The sequence below is a fragment of the Geotrypetes seraphini genome, chromosome 1 (assembly GCF_902459505.1).
Source record: "Geotrypetes seraphini chromosome 1, aGeoSer1.1, whole genome shotgun sequence".
In the NCBI taxonomy this organism is placed as follows: Eukaryota; Metazoa; Chordata; class Amphibia; order Gymnophiona; family Dermophiidae; genus Geotrypetes; species Geotrypetes seraphini.
In genome coordinates this window covers 22,434,299-22,450,321 of record NC_047084.1, presented here as the reverse complement: position 1 = coordinate 22,450,321, position 16,023 = coordinate 22,434,299, and the positions used below count along the sequence as shown (strand labels likewise).

At 43.8% G+C, this 16,023-nt stretch overlaps 1 protein-coding gene across 3 annotated transcripts in view; it reads right to left on the bottom strand.

The window, feature by feature from the left end:
* The window catches only part of BDP1 (B double prime 1, subunit of RNA polymerase III transcription initiation factor IIIB), a 324,783-nt gene that overhangs the window by 28,665 nt on the left and 280,095 nt on the right, over positions 1–16,023 (bottom strand). For all 3 annotated transcript variants that reach the window (XR_004537715.1, XM_033928971.1, XM_033928981.1), the window contains exons 35-37: positions 14,318–14,504; positions 12,693–12,900; positions 10,640–10,679 (exon numbers count right to left, since the gene is read on the bottom strand). Coding sequence is in view for 2 of the 3 variants with exons in the window: in XM_033928971.1 (XP_033784862.1) it covers positions 10,640–10,679; positions 12,693–12,900; positions 14,318–14,504 (435 nt within the window). In the remaining variant the exon portion in view is untranslated. The remainder of the gene's footprint in view (positions 1–10,639; positions 10,680–12,692; positions 12,901–14,317; positions 14,505–16,023) is intronic.

The following is a 16,023-nucleotide window of genomic DNA, read 5'->3' as shown; positions in this document are numbered from 1 at the left end:
ATGAGTGGCAAAAGGTGACATAGGTAAGGGTAAGCTAGATGCACATCTCCTTAGGAGAAGCTTGGAGTGATATGGGGACTAAAACTATGCCAGGGTACACCTGGCGGGGACTCTGCGTGTACGGATCGCCGGATTTGATGGACCTAGGGTCTGTTCCGGAGATGGTACCTCTTATGTTCTTATGGAGCATAGGAAACAGAAAGTGGGGGTAAATGGAGAATACTCGGACTGGAAGAGCGTCACCAGCGGGGGTGCCGCAGGGCTCAGTGCTTGGACCCATGCTCTTCAACATCTTCATAAACGATCTGGACATAGGTATGACGAGCGAGGTGCTAAAATTTGCAGATGATACAAAGTTATTCAGAGTAGTGAAGATGCAGGGGGATTGCGAAGATCTACAATGTGACATAATCAGGCTTGAGGAATGGGCTGCGACAATGGCAGATGAGGTTCAACGTGGACAAGTGTAAAGTGATGCATGTTGGTAACAACAACTCATGCACAAATACAGGATGTCCGGGGCAGTACTTGGAGAGACCTCCCAGGAAAGGGACTTGGGAGTTTTGAACGACAACTCGATGAAGCCCTCAGCGCAATGTGTGGCGGCGGCGAAAAGGGTGAACAGAATGCTAAGAATAATAAAGAAGGGGATTACAAACAGATCAGAGAAGGTTATCATGCCGCTGTACCAGGCCATGTTGCACCCTCACCTGGAGTACTGCGTCCAGTACTGGTCGCCGTACATGAAGAAGGACACAGTACTACTCGAAAGAGTCCAGAGAAGAGCGACTAAGATGGTTAAGGAGTTGGAGGAACTGCCGTACAGCGAAAGATTAGAGAAACTGGGCCTCTTCTCCCTCGAACAGAGGAGATTGAGAGGGGACATGATCGAAACATTCAAGATACTGAAAGGGATAGACTTAGTAGATAATGACAGGTTGTTCACCCTCTCCAAGGTAGGGAGAACGAGAGGGCACTCTCTAAAGTTGAAAGGGGATAGATTCCATACAAACATAAGGACGTTCTTCTTTACCCAGAGAGTGGTAGAAAACTGGAACGCTCTTCCGGAGTCTGTCATAGGGAAACACACCCTCCAGGGATTCAAGACAAAGCTGAACAAGGACGTACGCTGGTAGGGCTAGTGTCAGTTAGGGCGCTGGTCTTTGAACAGAGGGCCGCTGCGTGAGCGGACTGCTGGACATGATGGACCACTGGTCTAACCCAGCAGCGGCAATTCTTATGTTCTTATGGCCCCTCTCTTTCAGAGAAACAGGCTCTATTGCAAGAGGTCTTGATGAAGGAGGGCCTTTTGGAGGGAGCTGAAAAGAGACTCTTTTGATGAGTGGATTGGAGGCTTTCTGATCAAGCATGGGGCATAGCTCTGAGTGACAACTTAAACTATCCACTGATCTGTTGTGACTATAGTTCAATGATGGCAAAAATGAATCAATCTGCTGTTTGGACTGAGAATAAGGTTGAAAGTTTTGTGTCTTTTGCTGCTTTGCATGGGTAGCTGACCAGCAGGCCTGTAGGATGATGGAGATGGCTCATTATAACAACTTTTTGTATTGTAGTATTATGAACATCTAGATGGAGCAGAATATCTTCTAGAACAGGGGTATCTAACCTTGGCCCTTGCCAGGTCGGGTTTTCAGGATTTCCCAAATGAATATGTATGAGATCTATTTGCATACAATGAAGTAGTGAATGCAAACAGATCTCATGCAAATTCATTGGGGTAAATCTCGAAAACCCAACTGGATTGCAGCCCTCGCGGACCAATGTTAGGCAACCATGTTCTAGAAGAAGCAGACTGAAGTTTGAGGCTTAGACAAATTTGTCATGATGTCTGTGTATTTTTTGAATATTATCAGCCACCTCTTCAATCTTTTCTCCAAACAGATCATCACCCTTGCAAGGAACATCTGAATCCTAAGCCAAGATAAACAGCACATATCAATTAACACTACTGATGTTCTAAAACAGTGTTCTTCAACCCTTTTACACCTATGGACCGGCGGAAATAAAATAATTATTTTGTGGACCAGCAAACTACTAAGACTGAAATAAAAAAAAACTGTCTCCGCCCCGTCCCCACAAACCATCTGATCCCATCTACACAAGCCTCAAATAGTAATGATTTTATATTGAATGTATTTTATTAAAGTATAAAAAGAAACATTATTCTGTACAATTGTCATTTTATAAATACAAATAATACAGAGTAAGGATCAACAAATCCCTGTCTCCCCTCCCCTTCACATATATCCCCTCTACTATCAAGAAAACTGAATAAGCCAAATTATTACAGAATGCTACCCAGAAATATCATGCTAACAGAATACCACAGTCACACATGACAGGAACAGTGTTAGGGAAGTGCAACTAGGGCATCTGCCCCCTGGTAAGAGAGAGCCGTAAGCCAGCTGGAAGCTAAAGAAGCACTGCCTTGGCTTTGCAGTCCCCAGTTGTGTTTAACACCAGCTCTAGCAGGATACATATTTCAAATCTGATATATTCTAATCACAAAATAGAAATAAAATTATTTTTTCTATCTTTTGTTGCCTCTGGTTCCTGTTTTCATCTTCTTTTCACTCTCTTCCTTCCAGCATCTGCCCTCTTTATCTCTTCAATCCAGCATCTGACCCTTCTATCCACTGTCTGCCCTTTTCCCCTTCCATATGGTATCTGCCTTCTTTCTATGCCGCTCTCCCCTTTCCATCCAGCCTGTGCCCCCTCTCTCCTTTTTACATGATTCATTCCAGTTTCACTGCTCTCTTCATTTTTATCTCTCCTGCACCAGATCTAGTTTCTTTGTCCCTCTCTCCTTATTTCTCAGCTGACCTCCTTCCCAGCATCAATCTCTCTCTACTTTCTCATTCTTCTGTCTCTCCGCTTCCCTCATCTGATCTCTCCATTCCACCCTGACTCCTTCCCCTCCTCTAATCTCCCTGCTGTTTCCTTCCTTTTTTCCTCCCCTATCCAGCAGTAACTCTCTTCCGTTCCCTCCTCCCCTCCCAGCAGCATCTCTCCTTCTCCCTCCCTCCAGGTCCAGTAGCATCTCTCCCTTTATTTTCCCTTGTTCAGCAGCTTCCCAGCCTCCAACAGTGGCTTCCTCCCCTTCCCTCCGCTCCCCTACCGGCAGTTCTCAGTACTTGCCTGCAGCAGCACAGTGATTCACTTAGGCAGCCTTGGGTCCTTTGATGGGTCGCGCCACCTCTGAGGAAAGATGAAGTTGCATCATCAGAGGCAGGCCGCGACTTAGTAAAAGCCCCAAGAACAGATTTTCTGGGCCCCCTGACACAACAGGAGTCTGTGCCTCCTTGCTTGTTTATGTGGTACATCGCTACTTGATTGTCCGTGCAAAGGAGGAGGACTTGGGGGCAGAGAAGATGATGAAAGGCATTGAGGGCATAAAACAATGCTCTGAGCTCCAGGAAATTGATGTGAAATTTCTGCTCCCTGGCGGTCCAGAGACCCTGAGTCTGAAGATCGTCCATATGAGCCCCCCCCAGGCATAAGGGGAAGCGTCTGTCGTGATGACCTTGTGATGAGGGGGCAAATGGAAAAGAAGACCTCTGGAGAGATTGGAAGAGGTCATTCACTAACGAAGCGACTGCAGAAGAGATGATGTTACAGATATATGTTGTGAGAGATGATTCATCGCTTTAGACCATTGAGAGGCAAGGGTCCACTGAGGGGTGTGAAGATGAAATCTTGCTAGAGGTATGATATGGACAGTGGAAGCTATGGGGCCCAGGAGAACCATCATATGTATGGCAGAGATGGATTGCAGAAGAAGCAATTGCTGACAAAGGCGGATGAAAGCCTGAAGGCAATCCTGAGGAAGAAACGCTCTCATGAGAGTGGTGTCTAATATTGCCCCAATGAACTGAAGATATTGAGTTGGAATGAGATTTGACTTGGGGAAGTTGATCTCGAATCCAGAACTTGTAAAAAAGAAATGGTCTGAGATGTTGCCAGAACCACTTCTTGAGAAGATACAGCTTTGATCAACCAGTTGTCCAGGTAAGGAAAGACTTGAAGGCCATGTGATCGGAGAGATGCAGCCAGTACAATCAGGCACTTTGTGAAGACTCTGGGAGAAGATGCCAGGCCGAAGGGAAGTACCTTGTATTGGTAATGACAGTGATTGATTTGGAAACAAAGATACTTTCTGGAAGCCAGATGAATTGGGATATGTGTGTAGGCTTCCTTGAGATCTAGGGAGCATAGCCAGTCGTTCTGATTAAGAGGATAAAGCAGGGCGAGGGAAAGCATCTTGAATTTCGCCTCGACTAGAAATTTGTTGAAAGCTTTGAGATCCACGATGGGTCTCAGTCCTCCTGTTTTCTTGGGAACTAAGAAGTAACGGGAGTAGAATCTCTGGGCCTGCTGATTGAGGGGAACTTTCTCGATGGCATTCAGCAGGAGAATGGATTGAACTCCTGAAGAAGAAGGGAGGACTGTGTAGGGTCCAAAGCAGACTCATTTGGATGATGATCTGGTGGCAGGGTTTGAAAATTGAGGGAGTAACCCTGACGGATGATGTTGAGGACCCAGAGGTCTGATGTTATAAGCTCCCAATGACCTATGAAAAACTGAAGATGGCCTCTGATAGTCTGAGGCAAAGACTGTAGAATGGTGACAATGACTATGCTCCGAAGAAATACGTCAAAAAGGCTGTGTAGATTTTGGAGGTGCAGCCTGCTGTTGCTGACGTGGTTGATGTTGTTTCTGTCTTCTGGGTTGAGACTGAGCTGGGGTCATAGGCTTTGAGCAAACCGTCTCTGATAAGAGGGTTGTCTGAAAGGACGAGAAGGTGGAGGCTTCTTTTGGGGCTTTACCAGAGTATCCCACCTAGTCTCATAGGCCGATAACTTCTGGGTAATCGTGTCCAAAGATGCACCAAAAAGCTCGTCCCCAAAACAAGGGGCATTAGCCAACCTAACCTGATAGTTGACATCAAGCTCTGACACTAAGCTAGGCAAGGCGCTGCATAGCCACTGACATAGCCGCAGCACGTGATAAATAGAGCGGACCATGTACTTACGAAGCTGGAGTTAAGTTAGAGATGAAATGCTGAAAAGCAGGCAATTTACAGTCAGATAAATATTTTTGAAAGGTGGCGACTTGGTTGACTAAGTGCTTTAGGTAAAAGGAAAAATGAAAAGCGTAGTTGCCAGACAGGTTGGCCAGCATAGCATTCTGGAACAGTCTTTTGCCAAAACGGTCCATTGCTTTACCCTCTCTGCCAGGAGGTACTAAGGCATACATGCTAGCTCCCGCAGATTTCTTCAGGGTTGACTCCACCAGGAAGGATTCATGGGGGAGCTGAGATTTGTCAAACCATGGTATGGGAACCACCCTATATAGTGAATCAAACTTATGAGGAGCCACAGGGATGGTAAGAGGAGTTTCTAAGTTTTTGTAAAAAGTCTCCCTTAAAATGTCAAATAGGGGAAGTTTGAGAAACTCCTTGAGTGGCTGGTCATAATCTAAGGCATCTAAAAACTCCTTAGATTTCTTGGAATCAGCTTCTAGGGGAATAGAGAGTCTCAGACATTTCACATAGAAATCTGGAAAAAGATGACTTGTCAGACTTGAGATTAGGCTCTTGAGAAGATTGTAGATGAGAATCATCTTCTGAAGAACCCTCTTCATCAGATAAAAGGGGTTCCTATTCAGAATCACCCCAAAGATCTGAATCTTGAGTTGTTCGGGGTCGGTGCCGAGCACTGGATGTTGAAGGCTCGAGATGCTTCATTTTCTTCAAAGCCTTGCCTGATCTTACCGACATCGTCTCAGGAGATGTCTGTGAGGATGATCGGTGTTGGGTCGTCCCCGATACCAGTTTCTTAGTAAGGTGAAGCGGTACCAATGGAGACTCCCGAAAGGTCGCTGCCGGTGTCGAGGGCTCAGACCTGACTGGCACCAGAGGAGCCGGTGTCGACAGGTGTCGACATGTGGGGAAGAAGCAGCTGCAACTGCTCTCTTAACTCCTCCTGCTGCAATTCCTTAATCTGCTGCTTAAGAGAATGCACCGGTACCTTTGGTGTGATTCTCCGCTCCGGCGATGAGGAGGCTGATGTTGAGGCACTCACCAAAATTAGAGCCGAGCGTTTCTTGGGTCTCCTCGAGGTCAACAGGATTTGGCTCACTGCCAATTTGACATGAGGACCCAAAGAGGTGGGGGAAGGCTTCTGGAACATTCAACACTGAAGATGGATCCACCGATGTCGTATGGTGCTGTGTCGATTTAGGCGATGCCATCGACGTTGGTAATGGTGTTGACTCACCCTCCATCGCGACACCGAAGATGAGGCACTGCTGAATTAGACGGTCCTTAAGAGTCCGCTTCTGGAGGGATGAACAACAGGTACAAGATTCAGGCCGGTGCTCAGGCCCCGAGCACTGGAGGCACCAGCGGTGCAGATCAGCGATGGAAATGGGGTGAGCACAGCGTCTGTACTTTTTAAAACCCGTTTGCGGACGGGACATTGAGGGAAATACGGCCTCGGCAAAATTGAAGTCCGAGACTGTGGGGTTGGAACAGGCCCCGCCGGGCCGAACCCACTAAAGCGAAAAAGTAAAAAGCATTTTTTTTAAAAAAAAGAAAAGATTAAAGGAATGAAAGGAAAACAAAAACTGACTAAAAAGTCAGAAAGCTGTGTGAGCAGCCGTTGACAAGACGCGTCTTCTTAGCTCTGCGGAAACTAAGAAACTGAGGGACCACGCCCCCTACGTCAGGCAGGAAGGCACTCGTGCATGCGCGGTTCAGGCTATGGCAAACCTTATAAAGTTTTAAAGTGGCGATGCACTTTTAAAGTGGTCCGTACCGGGGCTCCGTCGGTCACATCACCCATTCATAAGAATATGCTGCCTGTTTGTCCTGGGATAAATAGATTTACCAAAAAAGTCTAGTGTTCTGGCTTCCTTTCCTGAAGGAGCAGAGACATAAGACCTAGAACTTGAGTGTTTTAGAGCAGATTCCACAAAAAGAGAGAGATGTTGAAATTGTGTTCTCTCAGACCCTGGACACTTTTGTATTCTGTACATTGTGTCAATTTTTTTAGGAGCTTCCTAGACTAATAGAGGGGTCTCCCAGTTTTTAAATAGAGTATATCTCATGACCCTATGTAAAAGCACCTTGATACAGTCATTCGGTGGTAATTCATAGTTAAGAAGCTTAAAAAGCTCTGAATGAGGTTCCTACTTTGTCTCTATTTTAATGGGAAGAACTTGACTCATTTGTCTGACAAAACATTAAAGGATATGCTCTTTTGCGGATCAAAGGTATTGCTATATAATTCTTCTGTTTGTAAATCATCATCAGATGGTTGGAGATCTGTGAATCAGACTCCTCAAAATATTCCCTTCTAGGGGATTAGGGAGTGTACGTCAAGAGAAGCATTGACAGAGTCGAGGCATGGAAGAATACTTTGATACAGGAAATACTCCTCTGCTGATGATGGCCCATGTGGTAAATGGGTCCATGCAAAACGTCGAACAGGAGTGCGTGACCTTGTTCTCAATCAATGCCTCAAATTCAAGTTCAATTTATTCTTAATATACAGCACTTCACAAAGTATCTATATGGTTTACATAATATTTTAATAATGCAGTTACCGGTAGTTTATTTGTGTCAAGGATGATGTCAAGGATACACCTTGATGTATCCTCAGCCTGGGCTGAGGCAGGAATGGATGCCTTTAAAGCATCTACAGTAGTCCCGAAAGCTCTTGTTTGAGCAAAGCCTGAATCTCCTTCTGGAGAGTCAGCATCAGCATCGAATAAGACATTGGTGTGGAAGCAATTTGAGGTGCATGTTTGGGTGTGGGAGATCTCAATGTTGAGGCACACTTGGAAGGAGACATGACCTACAGTGATGGAGAGCAACATAAAGTACATCAACGCTTACTGTGCGTGAGGAGGTGAATGCCTAGAATGACGCCATGTCATACCTAGAAGAAGGTTTATACTTCTCAGCTTTCTTAATTGCTGCCTCCTCTGATAGGTGAAGCATGGAGGAAGATGATGTTGAGTCCTGCCTTTGGAGAGCTTGATGCTCTTTATGTGGCGTCAGTGCATGCAGTGTTGATACCAATACCACTGTTGATACAGGCTGTGCATTGGGTCCTAAATCTGCTGCTATGCTCGATGTTGAACTGTCAGGCTTTAAGTGTCCTCTTTTGCATAAGCAGCAGCGGTGGGTCACAACGAATGTCTCAATTATCAGGAACTAGATCCTGAATACACCAATTAGGAGGAGAGAATCTGCTTGGCACCTTCTTTGACATGGAGGGGAAAATGGCAGATGCAAAGTCAAAAAGCTCGATGGCCCAGGGAGCTTGAGTGAAAAGTATGCCAAAAACCATTGACGCTCTCTGGGTTGAAAAATGTCTCAAAGTGGCCTGAAAGCTAAACAATTAAAAATGAAAACAATTTAACTAAATTTGAGGGAAATGACTAAAAATCTAGAAAAAAATGAATTATGATGAAGAAATGCAATAAAATAAAAATGGGAAGGCAGAAAAAGATTTCTAAGTTTGACTCATTGAGAAGAAACTAAAGACACAGTTTCTTGGCTCTAAAGAAAACTAAGAACTGATGGTCCTGTGAGCCAATGTCGGCCAGGAAGGCACTGGCATGCGTGTGGTATGGGCACTGCATAAAGATTTAAAGTGACAGTGCTCTTGGCAGAGTTTACACCGTGTTCCATAGATGACATCACACACATGTGAAAATATTATGCCTGCTTGTCTTCGGGGACTAATAGATCCAATCTTAAGACAGGCTTTTCCGAAGGATGTCTTCTGGCAAAATTTCTATAAAGTTACTTTTTTGGACATTTTATTTTTCATCTTGATGCAAAATGAATATCTTTCAAAAAAGGCAACTAAAATTCAAATTGCTACACCATCTTAACAGGAAAGGAAGAAAGTAATCCTCCACAGGATTCAGGAATGCTAGCACTTTCAACCTGCCTAATTGTCTCCAGCTATAACTTTAATAATCTTACCAAAGGCTTACATCCAGGAATAGTTCCTATCAGGGGAAAGCAATCACAAGCAGCTGAAAAAAAGTCCAAGATGGCTGCCACCAGAAATTTTGCGCCAAAAATGGAGGCGATACAGAAACACAAATAGCGATTTAGGGTTTTTGGAGGTGTGAGACCTGAACCCTACCAACAGATAGTGCTGAAAACCCTGTTTTTAGATCTCCCCCTGATTCTCCTATAGGAAGCAATGGGGTTGTAATCACATTTGGATTGGATTTATTATATTTGATACCACTTGTCTGTGCATCTGAAGCGAAGGGAAAGGAATTTCTGCCTCAAATTTTCTTCAAACGGTCCAATCTTCAGGCTCTTCAGGCTGCCAGTTGGATAGACCCCCAACCGAAACTTCCGCCCCTTTGAAACCTCTCCATGCGACTGAAGTGGGAAAACACAGCCTGTACCCTGATACCCTGAGGGCTCTTACTCAGGGCGATACAGCCTGTGCTTAAACATCTGACAGAGGCAGAAGGTAAGCATGCTCCCTGGGGGAAGGACCCCAAGCTCTGACGGCGACACAAAGCAGGCTGGCTCTACAGGTCCACCCGAAGCTTGACCTGTGAAGCTGCAGTCTGGCTCCACGGATACTGCTTCCTTTCCCAGGCAGACATCCCCTCCAAAGGGATCTCAAGGCACCAAAGCCACCAAGAAAAAGATGAACTTAAACACAAAAACAAGCATAGCAGATCAGAAGCATTTCTGCACAGTTTGCTTGCAGAAATGAAAACTGAAGGGGGCTCCGTATTCTTCCGCCAAGTTGGATGAGCAGAAGAAAAAAGTATGTGGTTTTCTGCAAGATCCGGTTCGCGGGCTGAGATGAAACACTAGACTGGAGGTGGGACTTCTCTACAACATCCCTGTAGGTTTCCTCTATGTACTTCTCTGTCTCCCTCAGCTCCTCCAAGTCTGCTAATCTAACCTCAAGGGAACATACTTATTCTCTTTGCAATGAGCACACACATATAACTTCTCGCCAACCAGGAGAAAATCATACATGTGACACTCTGTGCAAAAGACTGGATAGCACCCCTCTTGCTGCTGGACTACAGTCTGCATCTTATTATAGAGCTGATTAATTAATTAAACTTTACTTATATTATATTTAGTGTTTGTTCTTAGAGAGCCTTAGGATTATATTGTATGCTTATTTAGCGTTTGATTCTTAGCAGGTAGAGAAATATAATAAGAATATGTAATAAAGAGTTCTGTTGTCCTAATTAGAATAACTGACTATAAATTAAGACTATAAGTAAAAAAATGAACTAGGGGTAGGCAGGTGGGTGGGAGGGAATGGAGACTAAGCCAGACCCTGCTCTGCCTGCCAGAGACTCTCTCTAGCAGAAGGTTCAAGCTTACAAAACTGTTTTAATCCTTGCTCATTAAGAAGTTGTTTACTAATAGCACAAAAAATTTACTGCAGAAGCAATTTTTTTTACAATAGATGCTATGAATAAATTATCCCCTAAGATGTTTTCCTTTGCATGCATCACCTGCCATATCCTCCAGTACACATATTACAAATCTGGCAGTTTTGAAATGTGTTCAAAAACTCTATGCAAAAAGGCAAGAGAATCTACTTACTTTCACAGTTTTGATTGCTTGTTGATTCCATTGGTGTATCCTACATTGACAAACAAGAAAATGTTCATAAGCTGGTGGAATTTTATACATTACATTAGTATTTATGGATCACTAATACGCCCCAGAAGGAGTTCAATGCAGTTTACAATGTAGAAGAGGGAGCCTGGCCATACCAAGGAATTATATTATTTAATTAGGGATCATGACACAGATAACTGAATATCATTGCCGAGGTCCAAAGATTTTCTTTGCATTGGGGATAATTTAATTAATGTTTAAATCATTTTTATTAAGCAGCCATAAGAAAAAACCCAACAACCCAATTAATCTATAGAACTCCAAACAGAGTTGAAGTAATGAATATGCCTATGTACATAATGAATATGCCTATGTTTGTTTGTGGTGTTTTAAAGATAACTCCCTCCCCTTCCAAACCCACCTCCCCCATCAGACAAGTAAGTTAAAAGTTCAATATGCAGCTTCTTGCTGTGGGAGTTCCAAAACACACTCCACGCTCGTGTGAAGCATTTCCCTAACACAGAATCCATCTCATAAATCTGAGTGAATGTATATATCTGACTCTGCCTCCAATCCACCCAAACTACTGCCCTGGGAGCTGTAAGCTCTGCCTTAACTACACAAGCCTCAAACACTTACGATTCTAAAGTGTTTGAGGCTTGTGCAGATGAGGACGGAGCTTGCAGGAATGGGGCAGGGGCAGGAAAAGAACTCGCAGGAACAGGACGGGAAAATGAGTTCCCGCAAGGACGGGGATAAATTTGTCCCCATGTCATTCTCTAGACTAGACCACCAGATGTGTTGGAAGTCTCCCTTTTGTCCATATAGTCTCCAATATAGCCCAAGAGGCAACTTTCAAAATGATTAATGTATATATAATAGTCATTGCCTCAGTATGACTAAAGTATACAAGGTTTGGCAATGTACTGTATATACTTAAATATAAACTGAGATTTTGGGTAAAAAAATGGAGGTCTCAGTTTATATTCTGGTCCTTGGGTCTGCACCCACCCTCTGCCCCTGACCGGACCTGCCTGAAGCCCTGGTGGTCCAGAGGCGAGCTGAAACAAGAGTGATCCTTCCTGAGAGTCCTGTCCCAGCCGACTCTAAATCACCCCGCCTCCCTGACCCCTAGAGACTTTACCTATAAAGCCCTGGTAGTCTAGTGGTGAAGTGTGGCAGATGCGATCTTCCTATACTCCTGCCTCATGAGAGCCGTGATCAAAAATGTCTGCAGCGAGTTCCTGTTACAACAGAACTTTTGGCAGGCATTTTTGATTGCAGCTCTTATGGGGCAGGAACTTAGGAAGATCGTTTCTTCCCCACTTCACTGCTAGGTAAGATCTGCAAGGGTCAGGAAGGCGGGGTGGTTTAGAGTTGGCTGAGATATGATGCGGGAAGGATTGCTCCTGTCCCAGCTTACCGCTGGATCACTAGGGCTTCAGGCAGGTCTGTAGTGGGCATCAGGGGCTGAGTAGAAAGGGAAAGAAGGAAAAAAGGAGTGAGGAAAGGAGGGCTGGGTACAAGGCAGGTCACTTGAATATAAAATCCCCCAGTTTATATTAGAATCAACCTTTTTTCCTTTTTGGGGATCTCTTAGGAGGAGGAAGAGATAGTGGATGCTGTGGATGGGCAGACTGGATGGGCCATTTAGTCTTTATCTGCTGTCAGGTTTTTATGTTTTTATGCAAAAACCTATATAAACAAAATGGAAGTGCATGTGTTCCAAAGTGAAAGCAAACAGGTAAAAACCATAGGTGGTCCTTGCCCCAGAGCAGAGAGTTAGAAAACATGCTCCTAAATCTAAGTTATCTATAAAAATAATAGGTAGTTCCCATATATGTATATATATTCAGCAGAAAGCATGCTGAATGCAGAAGAGCACTGCTGAAAACTTGGGAAGTTATTTCTGAACAGGCAATTCCCAAAAACTTTGCAATACATTAAGGATTAATACCCCTGTAGATTTTAATTCCGAAACCTTTAGACTGAATATTTGCCCTTGATCATTTTTGCTCCCTTCCTGGCTATTTACCTCACAACCATCCTTGATGAAATAGGATTCTTTTTTCTTGACTTGAGGCACATCATTTTCTTCAGGTTTGCAGGCAATTCTTTTCCTGGATATTGGCCCAAGCTCAAATACTGGCATTACAGATGCTGTGATTTCGCATTCTGAGGTATTTGACTGATTAGCAGATGATGTGGCATGGCTATTGATTGCAGTCATCATAGGTCCTGTGCTGCATTTTTAACAACAAAATAGATATAGAAGCAAAACTACCATATAATAAACTAAAAAAGAATCACCAATATTTTTCACACTTCCCAAACTGTAAAATTTGTGATTTAAGGATTTTTCAGGAGGGGGAACACAGGGGAACACCTAGAAACCTTCAAAACCCCACTTTTCCAATCTCACCCATTGTCTCTCACAGGCTGTTAGCCTGTGAACTCACTGTGATCTGACAGGATGTGCTGCAACTTGCTTTCAGCTCTCTCACAGTAGCTGGATGAGAAATTTCACTGCCACAATGCTGGGAAAGTTTCTACAAAAAGCTGATCTTCGGACTGTCAGTCACACTCCTATGTCTGACTACTACTCCACCCCTGCGGACTAATGGATGTGCACTGGGACAGGCGGATGCACGACGATGCAGCCAACACCCTGCGAGTCCCAGCTGAGCCTCCTAAGGGCACCTAACAGCCTACGCTCTATCCCTGATTAACAGTAGGTGAGACCACCTCATGGACGGCCCTGAGCTCCAGAGAAACTATGCAGGCTGGCTAACAGGTATCCAGTGGAATTGGTCTGTCAGCTACAGACCGAAGTCTGTGAATTCTCAAGCAGGCAGAGCTTCAAAATCGCTCCAAGCACTAAATTACCCAAAATGGGGATGAAATCACATCAAGTTAAAATAATAAAATGGGGAGAGCAGGAAAAAAACCACCATGTAGGAGGAAAAATCTGAAGGTGGAGCTAGAGAGCCTAGTGAAGTACAACAGAGGCAGAGTGAAAATTCCGAAGTGGATTCCTTGTGCAGCAGCATGCGGCTATGGGGAAATAATCCTACTGACTAGAATGTTTCACCTATTGCACTGGAAATGTGGTTGTGCCTATTTTCTCTAGCATACCAAGGGTGGGGTGATGGTAGGGACGCGTGGAGTGGTTGCGGGACCATAGTCTACTGACCCTGTTCCTTCTGACATCAATTTCCTTTTCTGCGACAGAGAACCAGCAGAGCTGTTGGCTGCACACATGTGGACTACAGCCCCATGACCACTCAATGTAACCCCACTGGTTGGATGAAGGGAGGGTGCTTCATCCTGGGGGTACGCCTCTGACTGTTCCCACTCTGAAGTAACAAGTACTATCAAGATTGCACAAATATTTTCTTGACTGCTCAACTCTACATCATTTCTTGATTTATTAGTCTTTTTTCATATTAACCTCATATATGTATATCATCAATAAGTTATGGGAAGTTGTATGAAGTTTTGCACTTTGGTCTGATTAACTCATACTGGTGTCTTAGTCAATGGCTTTCTGCATGTGAAAATAATAAAAGGCTATAGATAACAAAAACATCTACAAAATTATTCTCTGTTTCATTTTTTGAAAAATCCAATGATAATTTTTCTGTTAGATTTGTTTCTTACCTCTGTCCTTCAGATAACTCTGAACAAACTGGACTAATAATCATTGGAGCTATCAACATATGCTCTGATCCAAGAGGCAGTGCAGCATCTGAATCGTGGTACCCATCCATAGAGGCTACTGGGATTTCCACCAGTGTCAAAATGATAGTATCTTCCTCCTTTGGATAGTCATTTGTGACAAGATGCACTGTTGAGAAAACCAGCTATGAAAATCCAATATTTCAGATTCCACATGTAAAGAAAATAGTGAATTTTGGTAAAAGTTATTCTTGTTGGCTAACAGGTCATATTCCAGCACCAAATTTGGATGGGACAAATATTCAACTAGTTGAGAAATTTAAATATCTAGGTGTAATTGTGGATACACAATTAACTTTTGCGGATCAGGTATAAAGAAAGGTTTTTATACCTTGAGATCACTAAGAATTGTCAGGGGGCTATTCGAGAATAACGATTTTCATACTTTAATTCATGTGTTCTTTGTATCAAGACTAGATTACTGTAATATTGTTTTTGCTGGCGTTTGCAAACATTAAAGAATGTGGCACTTAGGTTGTTGGGGCATAAAAGTAAATTTGATAAAGTCACTCCCCTTTTCTTAAAATACCATTGGTTACCGGTCGCTTATAGAATTAGGTTCAAAGTACTGCTATTAACCCCAGAAGGCATTATATACTTTCTGAACCTTGCTATTTGCATTCATTTACTATTCCTTATACACCAAGAAGGACACTAAGATCTTTGCAAGATAATAGATTAGTTATTCCATCAGTATCTAGAACAAAATGGGAATTGACACGTAATAAAGCCTTCTTCTATTTAGCTCCAGTGGAATCAGCTGCCACAAGAGATTCGTATGGAATTAAATCATAAGACGTTCAAAAAAATTAGTGAAAACATATTTCTTTCAAGAGGCTTTTGGTATTGATTCTATTCCAGATGAACATATTCATTAATCTGAAGTGTGAATAGGCAATTTGACCTGTAGTGTTTTTTTTTGGGGGGGACGTATGAGCGAGTTTGATTGTATCTTGAATGAGTGTGAGTTTAGGTCTTTTCTATATATAATGGAGTTCTTTTATATTACCTTATTTCCCCATGTACAGAACGCAGAAAATGCCGATTTAAGTTTTAAAACTCTTAGATAAGCTGCCCCATGTTACTAGCCACAGCTTATCTAAGAGTTTTAAAACCATATGGGGGTGGCCTATACATCCCTCCCCCCCCCACCCTCCTGGTAAATACCTTGCCGGCTGCCTCCTTCAATGTCGTGGCCATAGTGCAGGGCAAGAGCGATCTCTTCAGCATCCAGCCGGCCCTGCGCTGCTTCCTCAATGCCTGCGTCAATTCTCGCAGGACTTGTGAGATTCATGAATCCCGCGAGAACTGACGGCAAGCATTGAGGAAGCAGTGCGGGGCTGGTTGGATGCTGAAGTGATCGCTCTTGCCCTGCACCGTGACTGCGACATTGCAGGAGGCAGCCGGCAGTCAACCAGAAGGGAGCTCCCGGTACTTGGGACTCGCAGTACGGGGGACTGCTCTACTAATGGGGCGGCTTTAGAAAGGCCACCCCATTTAAGGAAGCCACACCCACGGCTTCAGATTGTAAAACCCATGTATAGGCTATACATGGGGAAATACGATATATATGTATCTGAGTTATTTTAAAGTATAATTTGTATTTTATGTGATCCGCTGAGAACTTG